Source organism: Mirounga leonina, unplaced genomic scaffold (genome assembly GCF_011800145.1).
Source record: "Mirounga leonina isolate KUSES-001 unplaced genomic scaffold, KU_Mleo_1.0 Mir_53, whole genome shotgun sequence".
Classification (NCBI taxonomy): domain Eukaryota; kingdom Metazoa; phylum Chordata; class Mammalia; order Carnivora; family Phocidae; genus Mirounga; species Mirounga leonina.
The window spans coordinates 72,866,311-72,887,558 of NW_023270807.1; the positions used below are offsets into that span (position 1 = coordinate 72,866,311).

Here is a 21,248-nt window from a genome sequence, read left to right on the forward strand (position 1 = left end):
GGGGAGGAGAGAGGGGGGATTGGTTAGGCCGGTGATGGGTATTAAGGAGGGCACATACTGCATGGAGCACTGGGTGTTACATGAAAACAGTGGATCGTGGATCACTGCATCAAAAACCAATGATGTATTTATGGTGACTAACATAACATAATAAAATTAAAAAAAAAAAAAGACAATTCTAAGAGGTGATATGAGGTCATGTGACTCATTTACAATAAATTATTTTTTAAAGAAATCCAATTTTAAGAAGTAAAAAAAAAACATAAAAGGAAAGCACATTACAAACATATATGGGATGATACAGTTTTATTTTAAAACCTATGTGTATGTGGGGCTCCTGGGTGGCTCAGTCATTAATTGTCTGCCTTCGGTTCAGGTCATGATCCCAGGGTCCTGGGATCAAGCCCGGCATCGGGCTCCCTGCCCCGCGGGAGGCCTGCTTCTCCCTCTCCCACTCCCCCTGCTTGTGTTCCCTCTCTCGCTGTGTCTATGTCAAATAAATAAATCTTAAAAAAAAAAAAAAAAAACCTATATGTGAATAAATGCACAGCAGAAGATCTGAAAGAATATGCAACACACTAAAACATTTGTGACCTCTGAAAACAAAACAAAAATAAGAGAGAAAATAAAGGGAGATTTAACTTTTTCCTCTATTTAATTCTACATAGGTTCAAATTTTTCAAAGACCACAAATTTAACAATATTCGGAATACAAATTTGCTTTTAAAATTACGTTCACTTTTATGCTTTTTTAAATGTGCACTTATTACTTTTTTAAAATTGGGGAGGAGGAGAAATACACAGAATAGTTGACATTAGGAAAAGTTTTATAACCATTTTTTTCAGTCCTTTTTCTCTTCTTTTTTTTTTTTTTCATTTGTATCTATTTCACAGAATTTCTGGTTAAAGATCATTGCCTGAGTGCACAAAGCTATATTCTCTCCCTTTCAATATCCAATGAAATGACAGAAGAGTAATACAGTAGAAAGTCATGGCAATGAACAATACAGGACCATCCTAAAAAAGATTGCAAAAAAATTCCAGAAGCTGGAAAATAAAGTGTTAATTATTGAAGCAGGACAGTAGAATACATGGCATAAAATACAAGTCTGGAATGTAGCACAGGGAGTTCACCTGTCTGGGAGAACATCAAAGAGGCCCTAACCTCAGAAATATCAGGTACAAAAGCAGGCTAAAAACAGGAACCTTAACTCAAAGTCTATATATGCATTGTCTCATTGAACAAAATTGAGCATCCAGTAAATACCAGTCCCTATTCCATGAGAGAAAAAATAAACCCAAAATAAAGCAAGGGTGTGGGTACAAAACTGTGAGGGTGGCAGTAGAAGCATCACTGTTTTAGATAAGCCAGCTGGTGAACTTCCTAAGAAAGAGACATTTGAAGAAAAAGACATTAAAAAAAAAGAGTAAGGAAGGAGAACAAGAATCATTTTCAAAGCAAGGATAGTAATGCAAAGAACTGCACTAAGCAACTTAAAAGTCATGTTATTACATCTTCATAATACATAAAAAAAAGTTATCTCCAAATTACAGATGAAAAAACTGAGGCTGAAAGAAAGATTGCACACATAATTAAGTGATAACAGGTTTAAACACAGCATAAACTCTTAACCACCATATTAGTAAGAGCAGTTATTTCATTTTTGGGGAATTAATTTACTCATTTATACAATGGTCTAATTATGTTTTCTCTAAAGACCCAACCAATTCTAACACCATGACTATTACCAAAAGAAAATAATCCTACTTATCATTTTTAGCTTAAGAAGATATTCCATTAGTATGATGAAAGCTTGGAAAAAAGTATCTATAACAGTACATTTACTTTAATACTTCAGGAATATCACCAGCCTCCCACTGAAGGACTCTGAAATAAACTTCAATAGTAGTACACACAGAACACTACACTAAAATGCTACTTCAGATCAATCGAGTAAAAAACTCCACTATACAACCATCAATATACCTTGTCAACTTTATTACTCATAGAGATATGAGTAATACTTAAAATAAAATCAATAGTTCTAAGAGTATTCATTTACAAACTAAGGCTGTGAAAACAGGATATAAAATCTTTATTTAGGGAAGGTAAAAAAGAAAGTTAAAGAAACAGAAGCACTATATACCTAAATTATTTTCATCTTCCATTTTAACAAAAGAATACTTCTTTTACAATTATTATTTTTACAATTCACATTCCTATCTGCCCCTTCACCACCTTGTGTATATTTCCTTCCCTTCCTTGGTGTGTTTTAAATAGTCAACTGACATTAGATGCAAGACCATAATGAAATCAACATTCAATGCAACTGCTAGCAAAGTTATGACAAATAGTAATAGTTAAATTTTTTTATTAACATCTATAAGAAACATTGGTGAGAAGATGGAAAAGACAGTCTTCCCTATACTTCCCACTAAATACAACTGAAAGCCCTAGACATTATATGTAAAACAAACATATGACTGAAAGTTGGAGAAAAGAAGTCAGACCAGCTAAGAACCTCAGGATCCAAGGAACAAGACTGTGGTGAATTCCTTGGGTTTTCTTTTTGCCTCTCAGCTTTAGAGCTGAAAATAAAACAGCCACCCTAAAGAACTAAAGGGCGTGGCCCAAAAAAGTCCCAGCAAAAGCCTGTTCTCCCTAGCCAATGGACCAGGAAAGAGGAAGCTAAAAAGAAATTCTTCAGATAGTAACCACTCTTTTCCAGCCAAATACTATAGAAAAAAACGCAGCTCTACTTCTACCCACACCAACAAAAGCCAAGTGGGGAGCCTAGACTTCCAACCTTGCCAAGCTATAACAAAGTACTTCAAAGAGTCCCACCAGGGTAGTTTCAAAGAAGGCCAAGTAGGGAAACACGACTTTCATCCCTGTCTGGCACTATGGGTACTCTCTACGCACAGAGACACTCTTAGGTTATATCAGAGAGTCCTAACAAGAGAGTGTGGACATTCAAATCCCCTGCAGTAATGAGGCCACCCACACAATGGTGTCAGTAGTGATGATATGAAAAACCTGGACTTCTACCCCCAGCAGTAACAAGGAACTCCCCTCCAAACTCGTCAGGTATCAACAGAGGCCAAGTGGGGACAACCTAGACTTCTAACTACATCTAGCAATAAGGAGGTAGTACCTCTCCCCACTTCACATGCCAGAGCAGTATCTTACAAAGCCAGCTAATAGAAAAGGTTTAAACATATACTAATAATATGTTTACTATATGTTTATAATAATTTTATATATTTACTTATATGTAAATAGCTTATATTTACAAAACATGTAATAAAAATATAACAATATTTGTTATGCAGTAAATAATATAAATCTAGAATCTCATAACTGTACAAAATACTCCAAATTTCAGTTCAAAATAATTTGTCATACAAAGTATTAGTAAGTTCCCAAAATGAATTGGAAAAAAAAATCAATAGATGCCAACACCAAGATAACAAAATTGTTAGAATTCTCTGGCAAGGATTTTAAAGGAATCATCATAAAATTGCTTTGATGATCAATACAGGCATGCCTGAAACAGACAAAACAAAGCATCAGCAAAGAAATAAAAGACATAAAGAAAAAGCAAAATAAACATTTAGAACTGAAAAATACAATAAGAGAAATAAATAGCTCAGTGGAAGGGCTCAACATTAGAATGGAGCAGACCCCCCCCAAAAAAAAACCAGTGACCTGGAAGACAAAACAATAAAAATTACCCAGTCTAAACAACAAATAATAGATGGGGGGGAGGAGGAAGAGAGCATCAGAAACCTGTAGGACAATAACAAAAGATTTATGACTTGTGCCATCATAGTCCTGGAAGGAAAGAGGGAAAGGCTCAAGTACTCAAAGAAAATAATGGTTGGAAACTTCCCAGATTTAGCAGGATGTTCACAGTTTCAAGAGGCTGTATGAATCCCAAATAGGAAAAATCCAAAGAAATCCATCCAAAGACCTGTGATACTTAATTTTTAAAAACTGAAGACAAAGAAAAAAATCTTCAGAATAGCCAGAGAAAAATGACAAGAGATTTCTCATCAGAAACCATGGAGGCCAAAAGAAGTGGCACAATACTTTCAAGTACTAGGGAAAAAAAAACTGTCAAACTAGAAATGAATACCCAACAAAATTACTCTTCAGGAAACAAGTGGAAATCAAGATATTCTCAGTTGAAAAGAAATGGATAATTTGTCACAAGCAGATGTGTCCTTAAAAAAAAATGGCTAAACCAAAAGAAAACAATAAAAGGAACCTTGAAACATGAAGGAAGAAAGAACACAGAAAGCAAAAATAGGCTCTGTCTCCTCTTGAGTTTCCTAAATTAAGTCTGATGGTTGGAGTAAAAATTATAACACTATCTGATATAGTTATAAATACATATAGAGACATTATTTGTTTTTTGTTTTTTTGTTTTAAAGATTTTATTTATTCATTTGAGAGGAAGAGAGACAGAGAGCACAAGCAGCGGGAGAGGCAGAGGGAGAGGGAGAAGCAGACTCCCCGCTGAGCAGGGAGCCCGGCGTGGGGCTCGATCCCAGGACCTGGAGATCATGACCTGAGCTGAAGGCAGACACTTAACCATCTGAGGCACCCAGGCACCCCTAGAGACAGTATTTGAAACAATTTTATAAGTAGGGTATGGTAAAGGATTCTGTACTCCACTCAAACTGTTAAAATAAATTATTCATATTACATATGTACATATATACCTACAGCAACCACTAGAAGAGCTATACAAAGAGATACACTTAAAAATACTATAGATAAATCCAAGTAGAATTCTAAAAATGTTCCACTAACCCATAGGAAAGCAAGAAAATGAAAACAGAAAGAAAGAAGACAAACAGAGAACTTAAGTATCAATAAATCAATAATTACTTTAAAGGTAAATGGTCTAAATATACCAAGCAAAAGATTAGCAGAGTGAATTAAAAATCACAATCCAACTGTATGCTGTTAGAAGCAACTTACTTCAAATATAATGATACAGACAGATTTGAAAGTAAAAAGAACAGGAAACATTTACCATTTAAACATTAATCAAAGGAAAGCCAAAGTACTGTATAAATAGCAGATAAAGTGGACTCCAGCACAAGAAAATAACCAGAGACAAAGAAGGACATTATATAATGGTAAAAGGGCCAATCCACCAAGAAGACATATCAATCCTAAATGTGTATGCACCAAGCACTATAACTACAATATGTTAACAAAAATTTAAAGAACCAAAAAAAGAAATACACAAATCCACAATTATAGTTGAGACTAAAAAACTGCTCTTAACAACTGACTGAGCAACTAGACAGAAAATCATCAAAGATATACAAAAAAACAAAAACACCATCCACCAACAGGATCTAATCGACCCAACAGCAGCAAAACACACATTCTTTTCAAGTGCCCACAAAACATATACCATGTAAACCATATGCTGAGACCTAAAAGAAACCTCAAAAAATTTAGAGTTGAAATCATAGTGTTTCTGACCACAATAGAATCAAACTTGAAATCAGTAACAGAAAGATAGCAGAAAAACACCAAACACCATGAAACTAAACAACATACTACTGAATAACCCTAAGGTCAAAGAGGAAGTCTCAGGTAAATTAAGAAAACAACAAACTAAATGAAAACACAAAATATCAAAATTTGTGGGACACAGTCAAAACTGTGCTCAGAAAAATTTATAGCACGAAATGGATCCATCTTAAAAGAGGGAAAGTTTCAAACCCCTTATCGTCCACCTTAAGAACTTAGAAAAAGAGCAAAATAAACCCAAAGCAAAAAGAAGGAAATAATAAAGATCAGAAATCACTGAAATTGCAAACAGAAAAAAGAAAATTAATGAAATGCAGAATTGATCCTTTGAAAAGGTCAATAAAATTGACAAACTGCTACTAAGACTAAAAAATAAAAAAGGAAAGATGACACAAATTACCAATACCAGAAAATGGAACAGGGGGTATCACTACAGAGGCTACAGACATCAAGAGATAATAAAGAAATGCTATGAACAACTCTACACACATAAATTTGACAACTTAGACAAAATGGGCCACTTCTGAAGGGGAGGAAGCTACCACAATTCATCCAATTTAAGAGGCATAATTTGAACAACCCTGTAATTATTAAGGAAACTGAATTGATGACTTTAAAACTATGAAAAAAGAAATCTCTTGGCCCAGATGGTTTCCCTAAAGAATTCTACCAAACACCTAAAGAATCAATGTCACTCTAATACAGTCTCTGCCAGAAAATAGGAGAGAATACTTCCCAATTCATTTATAAAGCTAGTATTATCCTGACATCGAAACAGGAAAGACAGTCCTCCCAGAAAGAAAACTACAGAACAATATTCCTTATGGATACACAGAAAAATTCCTTAACAAAGTATTAATAGAATTTAGCAATGTATAAAAATAATTTTATATTTTGACCAAGTGGAGTTCCAGGGATGGAAAGCTGACTCAATATTTGAAAAATCAAGCTATGGAATCTGCCACCATATCAACAAGCTAATGAAGAATTTCATTTATCAAGTGATTCAGAAAAAGCATTTGCAAAATCCAATACCCATTCATTATTTTAAAAAAAACAAAACCAAAAAATACCTCTCAGCAAAGTAGGACTAGAGGGAAACTTCAAGTTGATGACATCTATAAAAAACCTACAGCTAACAGTTGTCATACAGCTACTTAACAGTGGAAGACTAAGCACTTTATCTGTAAGATGAGGATGTCCACTCCTACTTCTCATCCTCAATACTGTTCTGGATGGTCTGGTCACTGCGATGATAAGTGAAGAAAAGGAAATAAAAGGCATACAGATTAGAAAGGAAAAACATCCCTATTTACTGATGACATGATTGTCTATAGCGAAAATCCCAAGACATCTACCAAAAAAACTCCTAGAACTAAAGAGTTCAACAATGTCACAAGATAAACATACAAAAATAGATTGTATTTCTATACAATAACAACACATTGACACCAAAACTGGAAATACAATGCCATTTACAATCACTCCCCCAAAAAAGAAATAATTAAATACTCAGGTATAATTCTAACAAAACAGGTACAATACTGGGTGAATAAAATCAAAATTTAAACAAATGGAGAACTATACCATGTTAATGGACTAGAAAACTCAAGAGAGTAAACATGTCAATTCTCCCCAAGCTGATATATGGATAACACAATTCCTATATAAAATTCCTAACAAGATTTTTTCGTAGATATAGACAAATTATTAAAACTTATATAGAAAAGCAAAGGAATGAGAATAGCTAAAACAGTTTTGAAAAAGAATAAAATAGGAATAATTGTTCTACCCAATTTCAATACTTATTATGCAAAGAAAATGAACTCCAATATTAGTCTCACACCGTGCAAAAAGGATTAAGTCAGCATGTCGGGGTTTTCAATATCCTGCACATTACAAGAAAGGTTTGGCCCTTATCTTTGGCTCCTAAGAGGTAACCTCTAAACCCTTGGAATACCCTGCCTAATAAGACTATCTTTGTTTACCTGGGGACCTTGGGTCACTTCATATAGTCTATGCTAATAATGTGACTTATGGTGGGAGTCTTGAAACGTGTTACCAGCTTGACTTCTCAAGGGCTAGGGACTAAGCTCATCCACACAAGGAGTCAACCATGCCAACATAACCAACCCACAATAAAAATCCTGGACCAAGGCTTGGGTGACTTTGCCTGGTTAGCAAAATCCTCTGTTATGTGCTGTCAAAAATCACTGCTGGAAGAATTAAACACCACCCACACAACTCCACTGGGAGAGGACAAATGGTTGGGCCTAGCGTCTCCTAGACCCTGCCCTTTGCTTCTTTTTCTACTGTTGATTTAACTCTGTATCCTTTAGCTGTAACAAACCATAACCATTAGTATGACAGCTTTTCTGAGTTCTGGAATTCCTTCCAGCAAATCACTGAGCTGAACAGTGGTCTTGGAGACACCCAAACACACTTGCTTTATAATAAATTAACTCAAATTGGATCACAGAATTAAATGGAAAACAAAAAATGATAAAACTTCAAGGAAAAGAAAACAAGAGAAAAATCTTCAAGATCTGGGACTATGCAGGGTTCTTAGATTTGACCCCAAAACCACAATCCATATAAGGAAAAACTATACACTAAAATTATAACTAAACTTCATCAACTGTTAGAGGATGAAATGACAAGCTATAGAATAGAAGAATATATTTGCAAATCACATAGCGAACAAAGGATTAGTATCTGAAATATAGAAAGAACTCTCAGAGCTCAACAGTAAAAAAAAAAAAGGAAATAATCTGATTAAAACAGAGGCAAAAGACATGAAGAAACATTTCACTGAAGAGAACAGACAGATGGAAAATAAACATGTGAAGTAATGGTCAATATTATTAATCTTTAAGGAAATGAAAATTAAAAGCACAATGAGGTATCACTACATTCCCATCAGAAAGGCTAGAATTAAAAAACCAGCAATGTTAACAAGAATGAAGAAAAAACTGGATCAGTCACAATGATCCATTTCCACTGCTGACTGAAATGGAATAATCACTCTGCAAAACAGTGTGACAATTTCTTTAAAAACTAAACATACAACTGCCATACAACCAGCAACTGTGTTCCTGGACATGAATGGTTATAGGAGCTTTATTCCAAATAGTCAAAACTGAAACAACCCAGATGTCTTTGAGTGGGAAAATGCTTAAGCAAAATGTGGTCTACATAATACCACCATTGCTGAATACTACTTAGCAATAAGAGAAATGAACTATCGATATATGCAACAACCTGGATGAATTGTCAAAGAAAAAAAGCCAATATTAAAGGGTTACATACTCTATGATTCTATTTATACAGCATTCTTGAAATGACAAAATTATAAAAATGGAGAACAGATTTCGTGGTTTCAAAGGTTAAGGGAGGGCAGGAGGAGACTGAGCAACGTGAGGTGTATACTGTGGTGATAGAAACGTTCTGTATTTTCTCTGTATCAGTATCCTGGTTGTGAAAGTGCACTGCAGTTCTGTGAGATATTACCATGGGTGGGGGTAGGAGGTATTGAATAAAGGGTGCACAGAATCACTGTACTATTTCTTAAAATTGAATTATGAATTATGAATCTATAATTATATAAAAATAGTTTAAAAAGTGAATGAGGGAAAATTAATATGATCAGAGGAACAATTTCATTTGATATAACACTGAAGATTATTAAATATTCAAACATAATTTATTTTGGAACAATAGAACATATCCCTTGAATGGGATCACAACCATTCTCCGAGGGCTCACGTCTAAACACTAAGAATTTCAGCTCACCTTCCACGCTGTCAGAACAGGAAGTCCCAATGCCGGTGTCACCACTGTCAGAAGTTATACTATGTCTCCTGATATGATTATTTCGATGGTTAGATGTAACAGTTGTGGCCTGCCACAATGATTCATTACCAGGTAACCATGCTGATGAAGAATAATCTGAGCCTACAAAGGAAAATATGCAAAAATTAGCACATTTCTAATGTCTAGGAGTAGACAGATCTTTTTTTGACCTTAGAAAAAATACACATAAAAGTTATTTTCTGCACCAAATAATTAAAATAGATCAATGATATCTAAAATTCATCAAATAAACTTACACACCTAAAAATTTAATGATTTCACAGCTTCCTCTGCTAAAGGACTCTGATTTCTGCTTATAGGTTTTGAACTCTGAAACACGTACTGCTGTCTTATTTAAAATGTCAAATCTATCTATCTGGAAATGTCAGCACTCTGCTCTAGAATATTTGATACGGAGACATCTGTGATACCACACAGAGGCATGAGTTGAGAATTGGGGCCCAGGGAAAGCCTAATTGAATCATACTGCATGACAATTTAAGTGGAATATGCTAATGGAAAATAAATGTTTTCTACTGTATCCTAATCAATAACATTGAAAATTATTTTGTATTGAATTTTTTATTTATTTAGTCATGTTTTGATAAAAGATTAACACCATAGCATTTTCCTGTCTCTGCTCAATTTTCCCTGTTGAGTTATATTAAATCTTCATTTTTTAGCTAACATCACTTTTTAATGTTCTCTTGGTCTTTATTTTCACTTATCTGTCCACTTTTACTTAATTTTTGTCTTTTTCTGATTTACCCATCATTTTACATTTCTGCTTACTTCATTCTTAAATTATTGTCCATTACAATGCCACACAAAGTATATCCAAGGACAGTGCCAGTCTGAACCACTTATAACTAATTCATAAAAGTTACAGTAATCTGAGGGGTGCCTGGGTGGTTCAGTCATCTGGGCATCTGACTTTGGCTCAGGTCATGATCTCAGGGTCCTGGGACATGTCGGGCTCCTCGCTCAGCTGGGAGTCGGCTTTTCTCTATCGCTCCCCATCCCCCCCTGCAGTGTGTGCACACACACTCTCTCTCTCAAATAAATAAATAAAATCTTTAATAAAATATTAGTCATCTTAGAAAGCAATTTTAAATCTACTGAATTTTATATAAAAGCTATAGAAGCACATATCTTTATTAATGACAAACAGAGTGATTCTCAAATTGGAGCCTGAATACTTATTCGTGGAAGTTAACAAGTTCTACACGAGGGCGCCTGGGTGGCTCAGATGGTTAAGCGTCTGCCTTCGGCTCAGGTCATGATCCTGGAGTCCCGGGATCGAGTCCCACATCGGGCTCCCTGCTCAGCGGGGAGTCTGCTTCTCCCTCTGACCCTCCTCTCTCTCCTGCTCTCTGTCTCTCATTCTCTCTCTCTCAAATAAATAAATAAAATCTTAAAAAAAAAAAATTAAAAAAAAAATAAAATGTTTATAAAAAAAAACAAAACAAGTTCTACACGAGAATTTGGGGCTTTCTTCAATGACATCCTTAAAAAATTAATAAGCATATTACAGATGATCTGAATAGCTACCTTAAAACAGATTTATTATCAATAATTTCAAAGCCCGCATTTATGCTTTATGTTCACAAATGCAGTTGCTTTTAAGTAAAGAGCAAATAACATATGGGGCACTTATCATGATATGAAACAAGACATCTTCACAGAATTATAAGCTGATACACCATTGAATCTGCCATACAAGGAGTGCCTTCTAGCAGTCTTCAGAAAAATAAAGTTTTTAGATTTAAATGTAAGGGTCTCAAAATAATAAACATGTCATAAAATGGATTAAATCATTTTACCACAATTTTAGGAACAGCCTGTCTCTGCATTTAATGTTAAAAATCAAAATTCATAAACAGATTATTAAAACCAGACCTGAAGCTATTTTCTACCAATATTAATCCCAATATTAAAGATTTAGTTTTAATAAAACATTATGCCATGTTAATACTAGTTTAAATTTCTATTTACATATAATTTATGAATTAAATTTGTTTTGGTCTTATAGATGTATAAGGTAAATAAGTAGCCTTAAAAACCACATACATTTAGGGGCGCCTAGGTGGCTCAGTCAGTTAAGCATCTGATTCTTGATTTTGGCTCAGGTCATGATCTCAGGGTTGTGAGACTGAGCCCCACATCGGGCTCTGCGCTGGGCACGGAACCTGCATAAGATTATTTCTCTCCCTCTGTCTACCCCCCACCGACGAGTTCTCTCTCTCTCTCTCTCTAAAAAAAAAAAAAAAAACCAAACAAACAAAAAACATATACATTTAAATTAACTCAAAATTTAAAATATTGACCAAAGAGACACATAGGCAGGTTTGATGTTCAGAACAACAACTTAAAACTTTATAGATTCTAGGCTTCTCTCAGAATGGGACTTAACCGTAATTCATTTGATTAATCACTCACATATTAAAGCACCAAGTGAAAGTATTCTGTAACCAGGCCTGCTCTAACTCTGATCTGTCCATAATCTATACCAAAATGTTTTCTTCAATCAGCTCCTCAGGTAATAACCCCTGTAAATGAACTCAACATCCTGTCTAAACCATTATCAAAAAGGGTAACCAGCCTACTACTTTCTCTCCCATGTGCAAACCTATTACTTGGAGAAGTATTTTTTAAGAATATCCAGCAAATAGCATAATAGGCTAGGAATACATGTAAATGACAAAGATATGAAACAATGTCCAATCTTACTACGAGTGAGAGAAATTAAAAGTTTTTAGACTTTTAACATTATAGTTGATTCTTGAACAACAATGGGTTTGAATTAAGTGCCTCCTGTTATACACAGATTTTTTTTAAGTAAACATAGCAGAAAATTTTTTGGAGATTTGTGACAATATGAAAAAACTTGCAAATGAACCAACTAGCCTAGAGATACCAAAAAAATTAAGAAAAAGTTAGGTCTGTCATGAACGCACAAAATATATGTAGATACTAGTCCTATTTTATCACTACCAGAAAATATAAACAAATCTATTATAAAAAGTTAATTATTTCGCTTAGCATAATACCCTCCAGTTCCATCCATGTCGTTGCATATGGCAAGATTTCGGGTTTTTTTTTTTATGGCTGCATGTATCATATGATCTCACTGATACAAGGAATTCTTAATCTCAGGAAACAAACTGAGGGTTGCTGGAGTGGTGGGGGGAGGGAGGCTTGGGGTGGCTGGGTGATAAGACGTTGGGGAGGGTATATGCTTTGGTGAGCACTGTGAATTATTTAAGACTGATGAATCACAGACCTGTACCTCTGAAACAAATAATACATTTTATGTTAAAAAAAAAAAAAAGAAGATAGTAGGAAGGGAAAAATGAACGGGGGAATCGGAGGGGGAGACGAACCATGAGAGACTATGGACTCTGAGAAACAAACTGAGGGTTCTAGAGGGGAGGGGGTAAGGGGATAGGTTAGCCTGGTGATGGGTATTAAAGAGGGCATGTATTGAATGGAGCACTGGGTGTTATACGCAAACAATGAATCATGGAACACTACATCAATAAATAAATAAATAGTGGGAAAAGTTAAAAAAAAAAGAAAAAAGTTACAATTAATCAAAACTTACACAAACATTTCACACTGTACATGGTGCCATTTGAAATCAAGAGAAATGTAAATAAACACAAAGATGTAGTAATAAATCATAACTGCATAAAATAAAGTACATACATACTGTACTACTGTTATAGTTTTGTAGCCACCTCTTGTTGAGTGAGCTCTTGTGGTTCTTACATATTTTTCATTGTGTTGTGTGCAATAACATAAACTTCAACAACACCAAGGGACCCATACACAGCGTCACTAGTGATGCTGGAAATGCTCCCAAGAAGCTGAAAAAAATCAGGACATTAGAAAGAAAAAGCTGAATGCTTGATATGTACTATGTCTGTACCTGTAGTTACCTTCCATTTCTAAATAAATGAATCCAGCATGAAGATCATTGTTAAAAAAGAAAAGGAAATTTGTGAAGCCGTTGCTGCAGCTACACCAGCAAGAACAAAAAACTTCAACTTTTCGTGAAATATCTTTTAACTTGTACTGAAAATACAGCTTTTTTTTTTTTTAAAAGATTTTATTTATTTATTTGAGAGAGAGAGAATGAGAGAGAGCAAATGAGAGGGGGGAGGGTCAGAGGGAGAAGCAGACTCCCTGCCGAGCAGGGAGCCCGATGCAGGACTCGATCCCAGGACTCCAGGATCATGACCTGAGCCGAAGGCAGTCGCTTAACCAACTGAGCCACCCAGGCGCCCCTGAAAATACAGCTTTTATGTGGGTGCAAGACTGTGTAAGAATGGCATACCTATTAGTATGATTTGAGAAAAACCGAAGTCATTACAGTACATGACAACTTAAAGCAAAAAGAAGGTGAAGGATATAAAGCTGAAGAATTTAATGCCAGCACAGGATGGTTTGATAATTTTAGAAAGAAGTTTGGCTTAAAAAATGTAAAGATAACAGGAGAAACAGCTTCTGCCCAGCAAGAGGCAGCAGATGAATTCCCAGACACCATTACGAAAATCATTGATGAGAAAAGCTATCTGCCTGTACAGGTTTAAATTTAAGGCAGACAAAAGTGCCTTACTCCGAAAAAATGGCCACAAAAGATATTTATTAGTAAGGAAGAGGAGAGAGCACCAAAATTTAATGCAGGAAGGAATGGGCTAACTGTTGTTTTGTGCAAATGCAGTAGGGTGTATGATCAGGACTGTCCTTATCCGTAAAGCTGCTAACCCCCAGCTTTGAACGAAAAAGTAACTAACCACCAGCAGCCAGTCTTTTGGTTGCAAAACAAGAAGGCTTGAACAAGAACCCTTTATCTAGACTGGTTCCATTGATGCTTTGTCCCTGAAGTCAGAAAGTACCTTGTCAGAAAGGGACTGCTTTTTAAAGTGCTTTTGATATCTGACAAAGCCCCTGATCATCTAGAACCTCATGAGTTCTCTGTGTCTCTATGTCTCTAACTCAATGTCTCTAACTCAGCCTCTGGATCAAGAGGTCATAAGGACCTTTAAGATTCATTTTGCATGGTTCACTGTGGAAAGGATTATATACACTATGGAACAGAACCACAACAGAGAGAACATCATGAAAGTCTGGAAAGATTACACCACCGATGATATCATCATTGTTACAGAAAAAGCTGTGAAAGCCACCAACCCCCAAACAGTAAATTCCTGCTGGAGGAAACTGTCAAGATGTTGTGTATGACTTCACGGGATTTACAACAGAGCCAATCAAAGGAATAATGAAAGAGACTGTGGAAATGGCAAAATAGGTGGGAAATTGAGGCTTTCAAGATACGGATCTTGGAGAAATTCAAGAGCTAATAGATAAAACACCAGAGAAATTAACAGAAGATGGCCTGCTGGAGAGGAGAGCTTCTGAACCAATGCCAGACAATGAAAAAGAAGACACAGAAGAAGCAGGGCCAGAAAACAAATTGATATTAAACAATCCGGCAGAAGGGTTCTGATTACTCAAGACTGCTTTGACTTCTTTCACAACACGGACCATTCCATGATGTGAGCACGAAAACTAAAGCAAACAGCAGAAGAATGACTGGTACTGCATAGAAACATTTTTTGAGAAATGAAAAAGCAAAGAAGTCAGACAGAAATTACGATGTATTTATGTAAAGTTACAGCAAGTGTGCCTCCTCCCCATCCACTTCCTCCACCTCCTCCACCTCTACCACTCATAAGAAAGCAAGACCAAGCCCCTCCTTTTTCTCCTCCTCCTCAGCCTATCAACATGGAAGATAACCAGGATACAGACCTCTGTGATTATCCACTTCCATTTAAGGAATAGTAAATAATCATCATGCCATACAGTTAATAAACTTACCTGTTGTGTATGTGTCTTTGCATGAAAACCTAATAATTTTATGGCAAGAACTGTGAGATGTTTTTGTGCCACTGTCATAACTGCCTAAGCATTCACATGTAGAACATCCTGTGCAAAACCTGTATGGGAATGGATAGCCTATCTTCACATAGGCATAAAATGAGTAATATTAAATGTAAAATTAATAATGTGTTAGTTTTCTCAGTTTTATAACTTTGCTTTCAAAGAATTACATTCCCTCATAGTATGTCTCTCTCTCTAGTAACCGAAAACTGTGTATCAGTCTATCATCACACATAAGTGGTTTTTAAAGAAATGTAACACTGTTTCCAACAACGTATTATGAATATGAGTGTAATATTATATGCCATAAAAATGTTATAATGATTCATTCATTAATGTATAGGCTAGGCTACTGATGAGCAATCATATTATTGCTTCTTCATTATCAATGCATGCATCCTTATACCTGTAAATACATATCCATTTCTTTTTCACAATATCTTTTCACTTTTGGTGTCTAGTGTTAGATACATGCATAACATCTACAGTGTTTTGTATCATTTAGGACAATATTGATACAGATACAATTTGTCTCATACACAGTTGATGTAAACTTATGGTATCGACAAATATAGTACAGTATTGTATTTTCTCTTGTGATTTAATGTTTTTTCTCTAGCTCACTTTATTGTAAAAATACAGTATAAATACATATAACATATAAGACATGTGTTAATCAACTGTTTATGTTATCCGTAAGGCTTCCCAGTCAATAGCAGGCTATTAGTAGTTAAGTTTTTGAAGAGTCAAAAGATTTATATGGATTTGACTGCACGGGGGATTGGCACCCCTAATTCCTGCACTGTTTAAGGGTCAACTGTACTTCTTTTTTAAAAAGGATCCAATTTATATTATATGCCTAAAACGCTAAAGATAATTAACAAATGTCATGAATAAAATAACATTCTAATCTTTAATTCAGATTGAATTAATTCATGCTGAAAATGACATGTCTTGTCTCTATTCAAGTCAACCCAGAATCAAAAGCAGTTAAGAACTAGAAGTGAAATATGCTTACCAGGAGATAGAAGGAAAATATTCTCACATGATAGTTATACGACTATGTTACTGAAATGGGAACTACTCAATTTCTAGAGATGTGCTATGGACTTTTAAAAAATTAAAATAAGTCTCAGTGATCTATAACAATAAAGTCTTACCTAGGTCCTATCATATTAAAGCAGTTGAATGACTGACTGTAAAATCAAAGATATCAGGACATCAGTATCCAATGGAACTTCTCTTTGGAAAACAGTATATTTTTTAACACCAATTTCAACTCTTTTAAATAGAATACTGAATGCCTAGGGATAACTTATTTAAAAATTAATAATTCTCACACTGGAAATTACAAGAAGATTAGCATCAAGTGAAAAGGTAACCTATTACACTTTCTTTCTGAAGCTTTGTTTTTTTGTAGTTGGAAGCAAAAATGCACACAATAGCATCTTCCACAATGTTATATATCTATAACTGCACTTAGAAGAATAACAACTAATCTTACTGAATTTTTTAAATGACAACTCTAAGCCAGAAGAAAATAAAAACAAAGCAATTTACTTTTACATAAAAAGCTGAATATAATACAAATCATGAATACAAACTGCAGTGTTTCTCAAAATGCAGGTTATCGGTGGATTGTGAACCAACTGTTTCACACACACACACACACACACACACACACACAAAAACAACAGAACAAAACAGAAAATATCAAAGCATATTTACCCTTGTATGCCAGAAGATGCATATATCTCACATTTCAACACCTCTGAAATGGTACAAAGTACTTTTGCACAAAGTTCAGAACAATGGCCCTCAACTGCCCCAATTCAACTATCAGTAGAAATCAATGTACGACTAAGTTAAAAACAAATAAATCCAGGGAACACAGCAACAAAAAAACCTCTTTTCCTTAACCCTTACAGGTAATCAGTTTGTAAAACTGTTTAAATACTACCTGAATTAGATCTCTCCTCTCCATGCCCATCACGATCATGTCTTTTGGCTGGAGTGCTGCAAGAATCTGCCGCTGAAGTAACTCCACCCAAGCCATCCTCAATCCCTCCTACCAGAGTTACCTTTTGACAGTCAAATATATTTACATCATTCTCTTGTTCATATAGATCTATAGGTTCCTTCCTGCATATTAAATAAAACTCAAACTTCTTATGTTTGGCAAAGTTCTTAACCAACTGACAGCCCACATTCTAATCCCTCCAACCCCTACCTCGCCCATTTCAGCTCCCCTACAAACACTCTCTAGCCACACATACCTCATCACTGCCTCCAAACAGACTAGGTCCTTTAATGGACTCCAAGTTATTTTCCTTCTCTACCTTCTTTAAAAGTCTCAGTTCAGAATTAACTTGCTCTAAAAGTGTCTTGTGTTCTCTCAATATATCATTCAAAATTCCAATAACAGCATTTTCTAAATTATATTAACCCATTTGTGTATGACTTTCTTCTCCCTCACCAAATTAAGAACAGTGAAAGACAACCTTTTTTTCTTTTTAAGTCTCTAGCACAGAGCTGAAGAGTCAGGTGGGGTCTCAATAAATGTAGTCATTATTGCCAGTCATTACTGCCACTACACACTCAATAAATGTTCATGGTATAAAATTAAAATTCTGGAAGCCTTATAATTAGATCTAAAAAATATTTTTCCTTTTAGAAGAAAGATTAAACAGGGCTGGGGCGGTTGTTGTTTGTTTATTTTAAAATCCAGGAGATTTTTATTTATTTATTTATTTATTTATTTATTTATTTATTTGTTTGTTTGTTTGTTTGTTTTTAAGATTTTATTTATTTGGGGCGCCTGGGTGGCTCAGTTGGTTAAGCGACTGCCTTCGGCTCAGGTCATGATCCTGGAGTCCCTGGATTGAGTCCCGCGTCGGGCTCCCTGCTCGGCAGGGAGTCTGCTTCTCCCTCTGACCCTCCCCCCTCTCATGTGCTCTCTCTCATTCTCTCTCTCTCAAATAAATAAATAAAATCTTTAAAAAAAAAAAAAGATTTTATTTATTTGACAGAGAGAGACAGCAAGAGCAGGAACACAAGCAGGGGGAGTGGGAGAGGGAGAAGCAGGCTTCCTGCCGAGCAGGGAGCCCAATGTGGGACTCGATCCTGGGACCCCGGGATCATGACCTGAGCTGAAGGCAGACGCTTAACGACTGAGCCACCCAGCGCCCCAGAAGATTTTTAACTATCCCTTGAGCCAGTTTGAAATTAAGTACCTATTTAAAGATCAGTAAATATTTTCCAAAGCAGCTAAAAAATAATAATTATAAATGGTTTGGGGAGATTTTAATGGCCAAAATTCCTAATAAATATGAGAAAACAATCTCCTATAGGAACAAAAAACAGAAAAAGTTACAAAAAATTAAAAAGAACATTAAAACATAAGAAAAGCATTCACATTATTAGTAACCATGCACACACACACGCACGCAACCACGCACACACACACACACACACGCACACACACACGGAAAATCTCAACCTACACTGGAGATTATCTAGCTAAAATGAAAGAAACTTAATACTGCAATATTTGTTCCTCATTGCCATCATCCAATCCATTTCAGTACTGATTATCTCTAGGCTAAGTGAATCTAATTGTCTTAGTTTTTTATTCTTTTATTATAGAATTTTTTTTAGTGAGAGAGAGAACACAAGAAGGGGGAGTGGGAGAGAGAGAAACAGGGTTCCCGCTGAGCAGGGAGCTCGATGTGGGGCTCGATCCCAGGACCCTGGGATCACGACCTGAGCTGAAGGCAGACGCTTAACGACTGAACCACCCAGGTGCCCCTATTCTTTTATTATAGAATTAATAGTATACCTTAGCAGTAAAGAATGGACTGTGAAACTAGGCTGCCTGGACTCAAGCTCTATCCAACCTCTTATTAGCAGTGAGCCCAGGAGTAAGACACTTATCTAATCTGTAGCTCAATTTCTTCACATGTGAAAAGAGAACAAATTAGAGTACCTATCTTATAGGGTTGTTGTGATAATTAAATGAATATGAAGAGATTTTTATTTTTTCTATTTTTTTTAATTCAAAATCAATTATTATTATTGGGTTCAGAGAGGTAGAGGTAGAGGTCAGTGATTCATCAGTCTTACATAATACCCAGTGCCCACTGCATCACATGCCCTGCTTAACATCTATCACTCAGTTAACCATCCCCCCATCGCCCTCCCCTCCAGCAATCCTCAGTTTGTTCCCTAGGATTAAGAGTCTCTTATGGTTTGTCTCCCTCTCTGATTTTTATCTTGTTTTATTTTTTTCCTCTCATCCCCTGACCTCTCCTTTGTGTCTTAGATTCCACATGAGTGAGATCATTTAATTATCTATGATTGAGTTATTTCAACTTAGCATAATACCCTCTAATTCCATCCACATCATTGCAAATGGTGAGAGTTCTTTTTTTTGATGGCTGAGTAGTATTCCACTTTTTCTTTACCCACTCATTTAAAATGTCAATGGACTTCTAGGCTCTTTCCATCTGGCTCTTGTGGGCATGACTACTATGAACACTGGTGTGCAGGTGCCCCTTCAGATCATTACATTTGTATCTTTGGGGTAAATACCCAGTAGTGCAGTTGCTGGGTCATAGGATAGCTCTATTTTCAACTTTTTGAGGAACCTCCATACTGTTTTCCAGAGTGACTGCACCAGCTTGCATTCCCACCAACAGTGTAAGAGGGTTCCCCCTTCTCTGCATCCTCGCCAACATCTGTCATTCCTGACTTGTTAATTTTAGCCATTCTGACTAGTGTGAGGTGGTATCTCATTGTGGTTTTGATTTGTATTTCCCTAATGCCGAGTGATGGTGAGCATTTTTTCATGTGTCTGTGGGCCATTTTTCTGTCTTCATTGGAGAAATATCTGCTCATGTCTTCTGCCCATTTCTTGATTAGATTATCTATTCCTTGGGTATTGAGTTTGAGAAGTTCTTTATAGATTCTGGATAATAGCCCTTTATCTGATAAGACATTTGCAAATATCTTCTCCCATTCTGTTGTCTTTTGGTTTTGTCGACTGTTTCCTTTCTTGTGCAAAAGCTTTCTATCTTGATCAAGTCCTAATAGTTCATTTTTGCCTTTGTTTCCCTTGCCTTTGGAGACCTTTCTAGAAAGAAGTTGCTGCAGTCGAGGTCACAAAGATTGCTGCCTATGTTCTCCTCAAGGATTTTGATGGATTCCTGTCTCACATTTAGGTCTTCCATTCATTTTGAGTCTATTTTTGTGTATGGTGTAAGAAATGATCCAGTTTCATTCTTCTGCATGTGACTGTCCAATTTTCCCAACACCATTTGTTGAAGAGACTGTCTTTTTTCCATTGGACATTCTTTCCTGCTTTGTCGAAGATTAGTTGACCAGAGTTGAGGGCCCCCTTCTGGGTTCCTATTCTGTTCCATTGATCTATGTGTCTGTTTTTGTGCCAGTACCACACTGTCTTGATGATTACAGCTTTGTAATAGAGTTTCAAGTCCAGCATTGTGATGCCACCAACATTGGTTTTCTTTTTCGCCATTCCTTTGGCTATTCGGGGTCTTTTCTGGTTCCACACAAATTTTAGGATTGTTTGTTCCAGCTCTGTGAAAAAAGTTGATGATATTCTGACAGGGTTTGCATTAAATATATAGACTGCTCTAGGTAGCATAGACATTTAACAATATTTGTGCTTTCATACCATGGGCATGGAATGTTTTTCCATCTCTTTGTGTCTTCCTCCATTTCTTTCATGAGTGTTGTAAAGTTCTCTGAGTACAGATCCTTTGCCTCTTTGGTTAGATTTATTCCTAGGTATCTTATGGTTTTGCGTGCAATTGTAAATGGGATGACTCTTTAATTTCTCCTTCTACTGTCTCATTGTTAGTGTATAGAAATG

General features: G+C 35.8%; 1 protein-coding gene across 1 annotated transcript in view; it reads right to left on the reverse strand.

Moving 5' to 3' along the window:
- Positions 1 to 21,248, reverse strand: part of CEP85L (centrosomal protein 85 like) — a 173,849-nt gene that overhangs the window by 137,910 nt on the left and 14,691 nt on the right. Inside the window, exon 2 of the mRNA XM_034990392.1 lies at positions 9,350 to 9,511. Within this exon, the coding sequence (XP_034846283.1) occupies positions 9,350 to 9,511 (162 nt within the window). The remainder of the gene's footprint in view (positions 1 to 9,349; positions 9,512 to 21,248) is intronic.